At 50.0% G+C, this 16,629-nt stretch overlaps 1 protein-coding gene across 1 annotated transcript in view; it reads left to right on the top strand.

Annotated features, from left to right (window-relative positions):
• LOC106816276 overlaps positions 1-10,748 on the top strand; it is a 98,144-nt gene extending 87,396 nt beyond the window's left edge. Inside the window, exons 4-5 of the mRNA XM_014820862.1 lie at positions 7,961-7,997; positions 10,582-10,748. Of these exons, the coding sequence (XP_014676348.1) occupies positions 7,961-7,997; positions 10,582-10,748 (204 nt within the window). The remainder of the gene's footprint in view (positions 1-7,960; positions 7,998-10,581) is intronic.
• Positions 10,749-16,629: the final 5,881 nt, after the last annotated feature.

Here is a 16,629-nt window from a genome sequence, read left to right as displayed (position 1 = left end):
TATTTATATATATATACATATATATATATACATGGATGCTATCCGCTTTTATTCCATTGCGTTTTCTATTACGAAGTAACGGTTCAGCTGAACAATGTTGTGTCGGAAATAGTAACGTTGACGCGCACTGCAGTATTAGCACGTTTATTCCACGACAAAACATCATACATACATCACTGAATCTTTACATCCCAACGTAAAAATCATAAAATTTTCGGTTGTGACTTTCAATGAAACGCCCGCTTTATTCCGTGCGGCTGGCAAATAGACAATACATTCGAATGAAATAGACGAGGATTCTCTGTATTGGTCGCAACAGAAGGAAGACGCTACGCTTCTCGTCTGCATACGATAGATGTACCCTCGTCCTAAATGACTCTAATATGGTGCTCACCATCCTACCAACTTCACCCGGGGACTCGCTTTGCATTCCTTAGCAGGAAAGCCATAATGTTCGAAGCGGCGAAATTGCAGATATCACTAGACATCGTGAGAGGCATTGTAAGATAGTGCTTAGCCCTACGATTGTAGCTAATCGCTGCAGTAGAGAGCGGCCCGGGTCATTGTGCTAGCGGAGACAGCAGGAAGTGCACTGCTAGCCATGAGTTCACGGCAGTCATTTCACGTCGCCGTCGAAGAACAATGGCCCGCCTTCTCTCGGCACAATGTAAAAAAATTCTATCGCACAGAGATACAGAAGATAGTCAACATAGACGCATGTGGCGGTTGGCGCCAGCAATGTTTGGATGATCGGTGGTGATGCATGCTGGTGGTAATGGCTGGGTGGTGGTGGTGGTGGTGTTGTGTTGGTGTTCGTTGTTCGTTGTTGTTGTTGTTGTTGTTGGTCGTGGTGGTGGAGGTCGTGTGGTGGGTGAGTGGTGGTGCCGTGGTGGTGGTTGGTAGTTTCGTTGGTGGCTGTATTCGGGTGGTCGATTGGGTTACCTGGTGGTGTGGTTGGTGCCTGCTGTGCTGCTGCTTGCTTTGGGTGTGGTGGGTTGTCGTGATGTGGTGAGTGGTAGGTGGGTGCGGTGATCTGGTTGTGGTGGTGGGTGCGTAAGTGTGGTGTTGGTAGGTGGTTGGTGCTTATTCCTCCTGATTAAAGGCGCCCCCCAGCCACCTCGTGGGTGGCGAGCAAAGTATGGTTTCCATGACATGCGCGCATTTTTTAAGAAAATGCGAATTTTTAGGAATAGGTGTCCATTATTCCCCATAGCAAGACGCTATTGCCGGAATCGGTTTAATTACACCAATAACATGGCGCTTATATGCAAAACATGTTTGAACATGTTCGTTATGCTGGCTTCTTCCGGTTTTATCCGGTGTAATAAGTTTACTTCATGTTATTACTGTTGCAATTTTTATTTGAAAATACCTGATTTAAGTATTTATCAACTATGATAATATGTAAGTGAAACAGGCACGTTTTTCATCAGCAAATAAACACTTGACTGGCTAGGAATAAATACCTTCAAACTTCGCAGCGAAGGATCGAAGTAAATCATTCGCCGTCCCCTCTTTGCGCTATCGTATATAGCAGTCTCTCGGTTGCGGATCAGGGCCGTGGCGCGTAGCTGGCGTACTCCGGGTTGCCTCACAAAAATCGCCGGTTTTAGCAAGAAGATGAGCAATCGCTTCACACACGCGCGAGGCATTAAACAACTTGGTTTATTACTAAACTGAATCCCTGTAGGTAAAGCCGGGAGGCAGCGCCCTTGTCAGCAGCCTTAGGATCCCGTTCGCTCAGAGGCAAAACGCATTTCATTCTCTCGCCTTAATTCCGCGCTGCTTACCCAAGGTGCTGCATTGTGTATTTACGAGCAATTAGCCCAAAATACAGTACGCTAACAGAGCGAGACGCCTAGTGGAGATAGGCAATGACAGGGGGAGACAGGAAGCGTCACACCGCAAAGAGAGAGCGGGCGGAAAGACAACTGAGGTAGACCAATGAGGAGAGATGTAGATGTGTGCAGCTACAAGTTAAGGAGGAGGAAACAACACGGGGGCGCGAAAAATCGAACTGGCACTTGAGAAAAAAATAGAAAGAGTACCCGAGACAAGGTGTGATAGGTACAGGTGAGGAGAAGAAAAAGACTCGGGCGCGGAAAAGGAACTGCATTGAGAAAACATCGACTGATTCCCCGTGTGAACGAGAACGAGAGAGGGGAGGGCTGGGAGCAATCAGCTGCGAAACATTTTTTCGCGCGCGCCGGCGGCAGTAACGCGCAACGCGCGACGACGCGCGTCTTCCGCATGCCCTCCACGGGAAAAACAGGATGCTTTGACGAGCGCGACCGCCGCAGACGATGAAAAAACCTCTCGAACACTATCCCGCGACATCGACACTTTTCCGCCCCCCTCTCCATGCAGCCCCCTCATTCCGATCTCCTCATAGGACACCTTCGACACCTCATCTTCCTGTTTACGCAGGCAAATAAATAGCATGTCCTTTCTTGCCGGCCCGCGCGGGGGGGGTGCTCAGCCGCTCCGTGTATTGTGGTTATCATCCGTGCTCGGGCTCTCCTCCGTGTCCCCTCCTGCCCTATTCGGGGACTCAGGCCCTCCGCGCGGCGAGGGGAAAGGGAGGCTGGTCTCTCACGGAGCTCGAGCAGTCGAGGCATGAAGTGGGGCAAATCATCGCCTCACCGCTATCGTCGTACGGTCCCGATCATTGGCTACCATGACTCACACTGGACATGACCGGACGGGGGTGCCCCGCGCGACCGCCGGCTGACGCCGGGGCTGCCTGCCGCCGGAGACGGACTCACCAGCTCACACATCTCGGGCTCAGGCGACGCCAGCCGCTCGCCTCGTCGTCCGTGGCCAGTTGCGGCTGCACCCTCGTAATAGCTAGCACTCCGTGCATTGAGCGATCGGGCACGGCTCGTACCGGTAGTTAGCCGGGTGGGGTTGTATGGCCGGGGGGAGGATTGTCCCTTTAGGGGAGGCACACAGCACTCCCAGGAGCAGCTTTCCTCACTTGATTCGTGTGCGCCTCGCGCGCGACTCGGTCGCTGTCCCTAGTCTTGTTGGGGGCGGCGATCCTGGCAGGGGCGGGGCCCGGCTCCCCGCAGACACGGAGCGCTTGCGTCCAGCCCCCCAGCCGCGGCCGGAGTGGGGAGCGCCGGGCCGGGGCTGCGCTCTTTGGGGGGTGTTGGTTGTGTCTTCTACCCCCTATGTAATGGGGCTGCCGGCCGCCCGGCGCCGCCTGCGGCGGCGCCACGGCGCCGCTCGCGAGGGGACTGCCGCGAGGATCGAGCTCTGCGTATCCTACGGGCGAACCGTGTGTGCGTGTCCCAGTGGGGGTGCGAGGGCGGAGTGAGGCGACCGTCCGTCCCCTTCGGGGAGGAACGGACACTCAGGTCCGCACTGCCACGCGACACACACCGAGATTGCGCGGATGATTTATTATACATCGACGTAGGTGAGGCGCGCTACCTTCGTGGGCGAGTTACCAACTCCGGCCCGCCACGCGCGGCGGCCGGCCGCTTGATCCGTGACAGGGACGCTCCCCCGTGGGTCGCGCCACAGGGAGAGAGAATCAGGACGAGAAGAGAGAGAAGAGAGGGGGCTATGCTGTGCGACGGCTGGAGGCGCGGCCGGGCCGTGCCGTCCATCCGGTTTTCTGGTGCCGCTAGGCTCGATGTGCTTCGGGTGACAGGTGCGCTGGGTGCTGTGTTGTGTGCTGTAGGTGGGTGTGAACGGCGGGTCGATGTGCCGGTGTGTGTGTCGATTAAGACCAATGCTATATGGATCTCTGTGTTACCCTGAGTCGTGTGTGGTGTCGCTGTGATTTGTTATCGTTTATGTGTACTGTGTTGCCCTGTAGGAGTGTGTGCTCGTTGACTAACCAACCCCAGTATCTATTGGCGCGCGTGTGCGCGTGCACCGGCTAAACTAACGCTATGTCGGTGGCTCCCTCGCCGGTGGCTTGCGTGCGTTGCCTGCTCTCGCGCTAAGATTGTGTGCTGTTGGGTAGTGTGCGTGCTGTGACGTTCCGCACGTCCGCCTCGTGAACCGCGTTGCGGTGGCGTGCCGTGTTCCGTGCCCGTGCGTGCCCCTTAACCCGTGCCGTTGCCGCGCGTGTGCGTGTGGTGTGGGCGAGCAAACCAGCGGACGAGCGAATAATAGGGAGGAGGAGACAGGGAACAGGCAGCAACCTGCAAGGTGTTAGGCACGCTTGACGAATCTCGCCAGCCTAGTTTCCCACCCGCTTACAAACAGCCAATTAGCCCGTCACGCGGTTCGCTGTCAGAGAAGCGGCATAATGAACAGGAAACTGTGGATTAAACCGCGCCACGAGGAATGATCTCATTCGCTGAAATGTAGCGCTGCACGAACGAACGCATCCGTCTCTCCCGCGCAACACGATCGGGTTGTAATTGTCATTGCAGACAGCCAGCAGTTCAGAGCCCGCCCCCAGCTACATCACTTGTTGACTAACTAGCTACGGCTTCTAATAGCCACGAAATTCATAGTCACTTCAGTGAATCCACTGCAGCAGTCACTACATTAAATGATAACATTTGGACGAGGAAGAGAGGAGAGGAGAGGGGATATAGCGTCGTGTTTTCGTATAGCAATGCTACAGGAGCTAATTCTGCATAGTGGTGTATGTTTGGCGCCACGTATATTGTACGGCAAACCTTATCGCACCAATCTGCAAGTATGATTCAACCAGTTCCGTCTTACTCCCGTCTGTTAGAATATCCTTAAACATTGTTCTGCGGGCAAACCAAGAGAGCGACTGCAGGAAGGAGGACGTTACCCTGCTCAACCATGCAGCTATAGAGGTATACATGTGCACACAGGTACACACAGGTATACGAAATACACATATCTGTACGGGTACAAACGCAGACGCGCACGCACACACACGACCGCACGACGCCACGCACGCACGCACGCACGCACGCACGCCAGCCGGCACAACAGACGCCAACACACACACACACACCCCACACACACACACACACACTCACTCACACACACACCACAACACACACCACACACACACACACACACACACAACACACACACACCACACCACACGACACGCGCCCGCGCGCGCTGCTGCGCGCGCAAATGCACGCCACAGCACTGAAGCCTATATATATTTATATATATTATCATACTACCGATATACTATAGATGTAGCCTATTACAGTATACACACTACACATATATATATACTACATAAGTGGTATACACTGGCTACCAGGTAACAGCGATGTACCGTACACAGCGTATATCACCATTCAACCCATCTCGTTGCTCTACGGTATAAGGCCTGACTCAGCTCCGGACCCCCATGCGCGGATCGTGCTTGAAACTTGGCCGGTGGCGGTACGCCGAAATGAACGCCTCCTGTACGGCTCCTATCGCGGCCTCTCGTGAATTGCAAGCCGCACCGCCGGACCTCGTCCTATCGTCGCCACTCTAGGACATAAAGCTCTTGCCTGCAGCCGCGGAGCGCACGCCTTAAAGCGCGAGGACGGTGTTTAGACTCACCGCTGCCCCCGTAACAATCACTGCTTACTGTGATCGCCTGCGCCAGAGGTAAAACGGCCTACACGATAATATAGGCACACCGCATAGCGCGCGCACGCACGCCACGCACGCACGCACGCCCACGCACGCCACTGCCATCGTACGGCTCGGCAGGGCGCAAGAGAATCCATCCGAATCTGCTGCACAAGCATGCTGCATATAGCCCTCTGCCCGCTACCGCAAACGCCACACAACGCTCCACGCACCCGCCACGCATCGCCACGAACACAGCGCAACGCAGATGCCCACAACATGGCTGCACACATTCACGCCCCGCCACGCACGCACGCACACACGATTACGCACGCTATCGCACGAACACGCGAACGCATGCACAAACCATACTGCGCACATTTACAGCCCGCACGCACACCACACGCACGGCACGCCACGACGAACGAAGCGACTTATGACGCACGCACGCACGCGACGCACACCACACACACACACACACACACACACCACACAACACGACACCACCACACGACACCACAATATACACTAGGGGGATAGGTAGGGATAGGGTAGTTGGTGGCGATGGGAGTAGGAATTATGGCTACCTATTAATATTAGATTAGTGCTTGAAGTGTAAGTTGCATAAGAGGATGGTTATTGTTATCGGGGACGATGTTAGGGTAACGCTTATGGCACGTACGGTTCACAGCGCCGCCCGCCAGACCACTCACCTGCTTTAGTTAGTGTTACGTTAAGGGTTCCAGTCTGTGTAGAGTAACGAGCTTATCACATACTGCGTAGCATACGGTATCCAGTGCGCCAGCCGATAGGCTGAACTGAGGACCATGGTTTGGGGTTAGGCCGTTCCAGGGTCGTTCATATCAAAGTTACCCAGCCCGCTACAAAATACTTCCAGCGATCTAACATATCACGCCGCGCCAAGACCACATCATACGTACCGCTCATAAATCTCAGGATCGACACGGTTTTCCATTTCCTCGTCGCCTATACTATTTAAAACAAACGCATAAATTCTTTGTTCATCGCTTTTCGTGCGATCTCCAGAGGCGCACGAGAGCGGGAGAGAGCAGAGAGGAGATAAGGCAGAAGTAGACAGACGCACAGGTGGGGGAGAGCCCACGAGAGAGAGAGGAGTCATGGGACTTGGCCTCGATTGGAGGAGAAGTGAGAAAGACTGGGGTCACGCCGCTTGGGGGGAGACAGAGATAAGAGAAAGACTCAGATTGACGAAACCGAGAGAGAGAGAGGACAGTCAGCGAGAGAAACGAGATGCGAGAGAAGACGTAGATGACCCCGCACCGCTCTATACACCGAGACGAGGAGAGAGAGAGGCGCACGATGAAAGACAGACCGACCGAGACGCAGAGAGAAGACAGAAAGAGACCACTGTCTGCTGAAGAGAAAAGAGAGAGAGACGGACGGAGCGCGCCCTAACCCTGACCGGACGCCTCGACCATGAAGCAAACGAGAGAGACTTTGATACTTGAGACAAAGAGTGGACGAAGAGACAGTTCAGCGAGATGAGAAGAAAAGACGAGAAAAAGGAGAAGATCGTTTCAGGAAAGCCGTGGATTGTTCACATTGCTCATGATATCTACCATCACGTCAAAACCTCTTATACTCATTGTCATATTATCATGACCACAAACCGATGGCCGACGAATATAATCGAGGACGAGAGAAAAGGACGATGAGAGAAGAGAGAGGCTGAGAAAAAAAAGATGAGAGAGAGAGACGAGAGACGACGGAGGATGGATGTCAGAAACCAGTCAATTCCCCGAGAGAGAAGAGAGCCAGTACATCTCCGCCTTGCATTCACCCTGGTTCTTTCCTAACATCACGCCAGTACCATCGCTCCAGTCTGATTGACGCCCAAATTCAATCATCCATTCTTATGCCTCATTATTTAACGTGCCACCCATCATTTATTATACCAAAAAAGCCCCACCGCGCGCACGCATCGCCGCCTGACCACCACAATCATCCGCGCCATCTAACATCGCCTCCCATCCGAAATGGTCTCGGTGCTCTAACCCTTCCCGCAGAAGTACATGGTATTACTTTCCAGCGAAGGTATCGTAGTCGTCCGCTGCGCGTCGTTCTACTACGAGCAAGTCTCCCACCGCAAGCGCCACGATCAACCTGCGAGCCGCACTCACTCTTGAGGCATCCACGCCCCTTTGTACGTCGCAGCGATCGTAAGACCACGCCCATAGCCGGTACCCGCCCTCGCTGACGTTCTACGAGTTCGCTTCATCAGACGACTAAATTAAGCGGATTTATACTTGCGGGACGTATATATATCTATATATATGTTTATTGCGTAGAACAAGATTGCGAGCTGCATTTGTTATAAAAATAACATATAGATGGAAGACTGATGATCATTTATCAGTGGCCTCTGTTCCTAATTCTTGCTCTGCTTGTATTTTTCTAGGAAGACTATTGGATCTGCCTGAACGCTACCGTCGCAGGTAGGAAGCTCATATTTGCACTTCTACACGCACGCACGCACGCACGCACTCTTACACGCACGCCCGCACGCACGCTTACACGCACTCACGCACGCACGCACGCACGCATGCACGCTCGCCTTTTCGCTCGCTCGCACCACGCACGCACGCACTCTTACACGCACGCACGCACGCATGCACGCTCGCCTTTTTGCTCGCCCGCACGCACGCACGCACGCACGCACATCTCTCTCATTCTCGTTGCGTTCATACGGTTACTACTGGCGTCGCAACATCGCGAACGTATGCTCCAGTTGTCCAAACTAATGATCCGGAGTCACTGACTCGCAAAAACTTAACTGCAACCGCGGCGAAATTTACTGGAAGACCAACGGAGCTTGCAGCGTGCGTTACACGGTACATGCTCTCGGATTTAGATTCAATTTAATACCGTTCATACGTTTTGTTGGCGTTTCATGAACCAGTTAGCCAACATGGCGCTTGACCGAGCGCAATTGTTTCAGTCACGAGTGACGTCATAGATTTACGCAATGTCTGAACGGGGTTTGCGTCCCAGTGAATTGAAAAGTTAATAATTTTAATCTCGAGTTGATTTTTGTGTTCAATTCTCCGTGAGTTTCGCAGTTATGCATGGTATTATTGTAAAAGAGTTTTCCGTGTTGAATTCACTAATATTAATTAATGGTTTGTTATTCGTATTAATTTCTGTCCGGTTTCGAAATTTATGCACGGTATTATTGCAATGAGTTTTTTTGTTTAATTTTTTTATCAGTAATAAGTAGCGGTATGCCATTCCTGTTCAATTCTACGTGGGCTCGACATTAATTGCACAGAATTATGGAAAAAGGTTTTTCGTGTTAGTCTTGTTAAGTTGCTATTTTGCTATATATCGAAAATTAGTTGTGTCTTAACCGCTTACCACGTATCGGTAACGAAGAAAACTAAATGCTACATGACTATTTCTCAGAATAAGAAAACATTGACTCGAAACGTTCTCGACAGCCGCGCTTTAAAACGCACAAGCTGGAGCAGCGATACGTTCACGCTCGAGCGTTTATCTTTAAATGCTTAACGGGCGGTATCGGTGAACGTAAGGTTGGTCGCTCTTGAAAGTGCCCGGTGATTTCACCAATTTAGCTATTGTGCTCGGCGCACTCGATAGGTGCACTTGTAAAAAGGCAGTGCTGTTAGGGTTAGGGTTAGGGTTAGGGTATATATATATACTTTCTAACGTAGTGGTCGAACCTGCGCAGATTTCTGCTGGTCCATGTCGGCTTGCCGTGGCATGGCTGGCCGGCGCAGGACATCTCTCGCGGGAGGTGTGCGTGCGCGCGCGTGTATGCACCCCCTCTTTCTCTCTTTCCCTCGATCGCTCGCTCGTTCGTTGTACCATAACGACGACAGCACATCCCGTAATTGATAGCACGTCTCAGGGCCACGATGTTAATTAAGATTCGTCGTAGATTTGCTCCGATTTCCTGTAAAGCCCTCGCGGTCTAATGGAATTTAACGGGTTATATGTCGTGACAATGTTTTCCACAGAGCCCGCGTGCGTCGAGTTAGTCAGCGACGGACTGCCTCTTGGTTGGTCACCCATCCTCTCTTTCTCTCTCTCTCTCTCTCTCTCTCTCTCTCTCTCTCTCTCTCTCTCTCTCTCTCTCTCTTTCTCTCTCTCTCTCTCTGTCCATCTTTCTGCCTTTCATCCCCTCTCCGTTACTTCTTGGCTTTTTTCCTATCTCTTACTTTCTCTCCCCCTTTCTTGCTGTCTGTCTGGCGCGCTCCTTCTTTCGTCCTCCTCTTCCCTTCTTTAAATGCAGCTGCCTCTTCTTTGTGATGCATCAAAATAATATTTGAAGGCTTTGATTTGGCGTGCGCGCCAGTTGTTTAATTTTCGAAATGTTCTGTCTTAGCGCCTTTATTGAAAAATACTCACCAACAAGTTAATATAACGTCAATCACTGTATTATAGCATGAACGAGCTTCGCGATTGCTTCTACCTCTCCCCCACTTCCGATTGTCCTACTGTTATACAATCACGGGCCCTCATATAGCCTTCTGCTTCCCTCTACAGGGGCGGGAAAACCTCTGCAGATAATTCTGGTAACTAACAATACACAGTGTGTTGTATGTTTAGGCATTTGACAATACACTGTGTATTGTAGTAGGTACCTATGAGCTTTCAGCAATACACTGTGTATTGTAGTAGGTACCTATTAGCTTTCAAGAATACACTGTTTATTGTTGAACACCTTCTAACAATACACTTCTTCTTCTTTTTTTAATTAGTTTACTTTTTGATTTGTAAACTTTAAATTGACATTTATTTAAATGAATTTATTTAAATTATTTTATAGATTTTATTGAATTTATTAAAAATGTAATTGAATTTAAATACACAGTTGTTAGGTACCTACTACAATACACAGTGTATTGTTAGAAGGTGTTCAACAATACACAGTGTATTGTTAGAAGGTGTTCAACAATACACACTGTATTGTTGAAAGTGTATTGTTAGTTACCAGGATTATCTGCAAAAACAACAACGAAAATCTGGAGTATTTCTGCCGTTCCCCGTGTCTTTCAGCGACGTGGGGGAAGAACAGGGAAAACCTCAAGGGAATAAAACCAGGCTCTCTTCCTCACCCGCGTGCTCTAATCGTCTGCCATCTCCTGCCATCACTGCGCATTAGCTTGCATTACCCGCGTTTTTTTCCTATTCCGCATCGCGCGTTTTCTTTTTGGCTGCCGTAACAACGGTGCGTTTGTCCGCCGCGGCGGCTCGTGCGGGAGGGAACGCGGCGGCAAACTCGCCGCCTGTCAGATGCGATCGCGTCAGGGGCGGCGCGGGGCGGCGGTGCGGAAAATTGCCGCTGTTCGCTCGCCGAGCGATATACCTGCGCGTGTAGTGCGCCGTGCGGCCGCCAGGTAGCTGCACCGTACACTGCGGCACGCAGATTGGATCCTGTTAGATTTTTACATGTCGCCCACACGCCCCTCACGCGTGACGGATTTGTCGGATCTCTGTAATTCATCTCTGCTTCGGCATGTATATAAAACGCGGAGTTTTACAACGTTGCGCAACGTTTAGAACTTCCTCGAGTACATGTTTCTCGACTTCGTGTCTGGTCATTTCCGGTCTCGGTATAGGGACTTCACGAGTCTCCTGAAATTTATAGTTGATACCTTATTTTTGTAATTTTTTTTACATCAAAAGTTGGTACTAACGTTACTAAATATATCCTCAAACTCTCACCTGATAAAAATGTTTTTACGTTGGTTAAATTTGTAAAAATCCTGACGATTTGAATTAGTGTTATTAACACTATTTACCCAGTACTGTACAGATACTGGCGTCTCTCGGTTGCTGCACTGGTTGCTGTGGTCGATGTCATCGTGATTTTTGTATGGTGCACAAAGTGGTGCCCAAACAGTTTCTGTTTTGATTTGTGTTAGCTATATAGAATATAGAATATAGGAAAAATGAATCATATATGTTCATGTGTATTATGTTTGGAAAAATTATAAATAAAACTACGAAATGCCATTTGTGTTTTTTTAATTTCTGCCAACAAAAATGTTTGCGACATCCCCCTTCACGCTAGATCAACTAAACGATAAACAATGGTGGGCAGACCAGTTCAATTCAGTGCATCGGAAAGAAAACGAAGGAGAAAAATGCAGAAAGAAGTTTATATTAGAAACTCCCGCTTAAGTTTACAAGGCATTTCCATGGCTGCCACAATTATTTTGCCAATGCCTCGTTTACCGCAGATGTTCGCTATATCGGCTAGCTGCGTCTGGGCGCCACGCAAGAGTTTCGAATTAATGGCAGTTGTATTTGTGTCGAGCGTTTGGTTACATCGAATGCACCGGCAAATTAGGGAGTATAAAGAAGATATATAAGCATGAAAAGTAAACAGAAACACTAATTGTATTTTCATACATTTTATTTTGTATAAATGACACACAAATATACTACTTGCTAGTGCTAGAAATTCGTGACGTACACAGTTTAATACGTTACCTTTGCTTCACGCCTGCAGCGTGGAACGCATGCATCGTGTATCTCGTGCCGCGATTATCTAAGCGGTGTGATTTTCTAATGACGGCATGCAGTATATATAGAAATAGATATAGATATAGAATAGAAGATAGCTATTTTATATCTATTGTTACATGTAGGTCGCTACGCATGAGACGTGTATGTGTACGATCATTGCGCCCTACACGTTGTCACGTCTGCCACTCTTCCCGTGGCCCCCATTGTATTACGTCCGTCGAAACAATGGTCACGAGTGACGTCACGCAGACAGCAGCCGGGTCGCGGGCGTAGTTAATTTTTCATACATGCACGAACTCTTAATTATATTGGCAAATTAAATCGTGGAGGTTGTTGGGTCTGATACGCGCCTGTTCACCCTGTCATGATAATTATGATGGTATGCAGAATTCTGATAAATGCCGGTTGAAATTTGTGCAACCACTGCGACCGGTACATGCACACACACACGCTCACACGCACACGCACATGCATGTGCACACGCACACGCACACGCGCACGTACATGCACACGCACACGCGCACGCGCACGCACACGCACATGAGCACGCACACGCACGCACACGCACACGCACATGCACACGCACACGCACACGACGATGCAGCCCGTACTCACGCACGTATCCGTACATGCAAGCACGCGCACGCGCACACAGCGCTCGATGAATATTGATCAGACATGGAAGCTGGCAGGTTCGTCAGCTTTCCACACAATGCCCCGGTTGCCCGGGTGATTAACCCTAGCCAGCCCAGATCCCCACTGAACAAGGGTAGCCATGTTGTTTCCCTCCCCGTCGCTTTCATCCTCTCTCTCTTTCTTTCCCTCCCCTCACTCTCTCTCAATCTTACTCATCGATTGGATTAGCGAAGGGATGCTGGGGCTACCGAGACAACGTTGCCAGTTCGCACGTCCGCTGCAAGCACAATGGCGCAAATTCATTAATTGTCAAATTTTATAACGGGGGGCGCAATCTCGTTAGCCGCTCATGCATGAGCTCTTTGTCTCCGCGTCTGAAAGCGTTTCATAAAAGGGCGTCTTTGAATTAAGGAAAAAATCTTCTTCGATGCGGGTTTTTTTCCCTGGCGCGTTCGCATAATGGAGCGTTTACGACAGTGATATAGGAATTATCTTCATCGTCGTCGTCGTGCTGCGGAGAAGACAGTAGCCATCGCGCCCTGGTTGCTGCTGGCGTGTCTGAGCGGCGGGATGCGGAGTACAGAGTGTGCAATCCGGAGATCCCCAGCAAACCGCACGTCGAAAGCATCAGAGATGCAACGCTTCAACATTCATCCACCGTTGGTTAACGCGGGAGGAGGAAGGAGGAAGGAAGAAGGGAGGGAGGTTTCCCCCGGTTTCGGTATAATCCCGCTACGATTAATTTCGGTTTTACATCGTTAAGTGAACGTGACAGCGTTTTCATGGGATCTGTGTCATTGTGATGTGAAGGGCGCGCCATGTTGTTGTTGATAATCTCTTTCGTGAAAGCTCTACTCTTATTCAGAGGGATAGCGCTCTGAAAAACTCGTCTAGCAAGTATAAAAAGCTAATGCGCGCTTGCGTGCGGCCAACATTACCTTTCTGCGTGCGCGCTCTCTCTCTCCCTCTTCCTCTTTCTTTCTCGTCTCTCGCTCGCTCTCTCTCTCTCTCTCTCTCTCTCTCTCTCTCTCTCTCTCTCTCTCTCTCTCTCTCTCTCTCTCTCTCTCTGTATAAGTTTAAGCCGAGAATTTGTGTGCACGCCGCGTGGAATTTCTTTCATAGCTTGTAATCCGAACCATTGCGGATTTTTTTCGCGGAGTAAAGGAGCATCTTGTTTTCGCGTCCAAAACGATCAAAGTAAAAATGCGAAATAGTGGCTCAGTTGTCAGACACGCTTACACGGCAGAGCCGTAGCCTGTGTGGGGGGGGGATGGGAGACAAGGGGGCAGTTGCCCCCTAATTTTGGAGCAAAATTAAAAAATAAGCTTAGCGAATAATCATAAATAACCCTATAACGTGATTTTTTGGTCACTTATCCGTGAAAGCATTGTCTCAGACCCACCCTTACCACACTATGGACGTCGCTCAAGAGCAGCGTCCGTCGCTCATCATTACACAATTGGTTCATGAAATTTTGCCCTCCCCCTAGGAATTTGCTCAGCCTACGGCCCTGCACGGACATAGGGTTTCCAAAGCCGTCTTTTACGCAGGAATGCAGAGCTTTCACTTGCTGCGACTTCGCAAAACGGATTAATAAATATAATTTTGCGAAATCTTCGTTCCCGCTGAATTTTGACAGCTCCGTCGTGATAACGTCTTGTACGTTTGTTGCTTGATTATTGTTGGCAAGTAAGGCCCAATTAAATCACTGTTTGATTAAGCGCGCTGGGCGGGAAGTGCTTTGAAGCTATTGTCGGCGTGGCAAGCGATGTTTGTTTACGCTCGTTGCGGCTGACGGGGGTGCAGACCGCATGAGGGAACAGCCTGCGGATGTGCACTCCTATCACTATCGTGTAGCTCCACTGTGAAAACATCGTAAGGAAACCGCGGCATCTTCAGTTCCCGACCATCTGGTTGTTGACACACTTGTTGTGTAGGATGTTGTAGAGAAAGAAAGAGGGAGAGAGTGAGAGAGACGAAAGAGAGAGCGAGAGAAGGAGAGAGAGGTCATTGTGTATCTCTTTTGAGGCCTCTGCAATGTTTGCTGTAAACACGGTTTGGTGTAGTCGGCGTAGTTTGCAACACAAATATGGCACCTGTGTTTTGTTTCTACCAGTAGGGCACCTTTGTTTTGTTTCTACCAGAGGTGTGCAAACTTCATTCAAACTCTCTTGGTTAGCAGGTGCGTCAGGCTTTCCTCGCCCCCATTCTCTCTCTCTCTCTCTCTCTCTCTCTCTCTCTCTCTCTCTCTCTCTCTCTCTCTCTCTCTCTCTGCTCTCTCCTCTCTGCTCTCTTTTCTCTATCTATCTCTCATTCTGCTCTCTCTCGTCTCTCTCTCTTTCTCTCATCTCTTCATCTTTCTCTCTTCTCTCTCTCTCTCTCCTCCTCTCTCTCTCGCTCTCTCTCTCTCTCTCTTTCTCTCTCTCTCTCTCTCCCTCTCTCTCTCTCTCTGCTCTCTATCTTTGTCGTTTTCGTTCTTGCGCTTTATCAATCTATCTATTTATCTATCATCCATCCATCCATCCATCCATCATCCATCCATCCACTCCATCCATCCATCCATCATCATCCACCATCCATTCCAGCCATCCATCCTATCCATCCGATCCATCCATCAATCCATCCAATCCAGTCCATTCCATCCATCCATCCATCCATCCAGTCCATGCCATTCAAATCCAACCATCACGTCAGTCCGTCGTCCGTCCGTCCGTCCGTCCCGTCCCGTTCGTCCGGTCGTCCGTTCGCCGTCGTCCGTCGGTCCGTCCGTGCCTTCGTCGCGCGTCCGTCCGTCCGTCAGTCCGTCCGTTTCGCCGTCCGTCCGTCCTTCATCCATCCATCCATCCATCCATCCATCCATCCATCCATCCATCCATCCATCCATCCATCCATCCATCCCTCCCTCCATTCATCCACCCATCCACCCATCCACCCACCCATACATCAATTTACCTATCCATCCATTCTTTGTCCGTCCGTTCGTTCGTCCATCTATCCGTCCATCCATCTATCTATCCATCCATCAGTCCATGCATTTCACACACACGCTCTCGCGCGCCCGCTTTCTCCCTTGTTCTCCTCTTTCTCTCACTCTTGCGCGCTCTTATTCTACCATTGTCTTCTCTTTCGCTCCACGCTATGGGTAACACTTTTGTGGAAGGAAAATATTGTCGCATAACCTGGCCACTTACCTGTGGAGTAGCTTGTATTTACCCAGACATGCGCATTTTAGTCGCGCAAATGTTTGCAAATACCTGCAGTGCAATCTTGCAGGCATGTACTGAATGCCTGCAGTGAAAGGGTAGCGTTTCTGATTGTTTCGACCGGTGCTATGCTTACACTACTGCGCCTGCTATTTGGTTTGCCAGAATGTTATGCCGTTTCTATTTTCACGGTATGAAATCAGAGGGGTTTGAAGATCTCCTTACATATATTGAGATATTTCGATGGTTCCTCACCCTGGCCTCACGCACACAAACTACCTACACGGGGCTTGCAACTTGGATGGAAAGCGCATGCCCCGATGTATTCAACGGGACTGCCGATGTCGTGTGTCGACAATGCGGAATTTAATCAAATTAGACATTTTCTACAAGAATCGCACACGGGCAAACAACCGAGAGGCGTGCTTGTGTAGCGTTCGATTCTAATGCCGCGTTTGATGTAGGCCTATCTACGATAATCCTGCCCGCCATCCTTTAAACATGTTATTGAGTGACGAGGTGCGTGTGTGTGCGCGTTTGTTTGTTTGTTTGTTTGTTTATTTATTTGTTTGTGTGTGCGTGTACGTGTGTGTAAGTGTGTTTACCTGTGTGCGTGCGTGCGTGCGTGCGTGCGTGCGTGCATGTGTATGTGCGGGACTGTAAAAGGCTCAAGGGGGATGGCGAAACAACACAAATCGAAGAGTAAAAACAAGCAGCATTATAACATAAAAAT

The sequence above is a fragment of the Priapulus caudatus genome, unplaced genomic scaffold (assembly GCF_000485595.1).
Source record: "Priapulus caudatus unplaced genomic scaffold, Priapulus_caudatus-5.0.1 Scaffold31, whole genome shotgun sequence".
Classification (NCBI taxonomy): domain Eukaryota; kingdom Metazoa; phylum Priapulida; class Priapulimorpha; order Priapulimorphida; family Priapulidae; genus Priapulus; species Priapulus caudatus.
The sequence above is the reverse complement of the archived record's forward strand: the minus strand, read 5'-3'. Positions and strand labels throughout refer to the sequence as shown.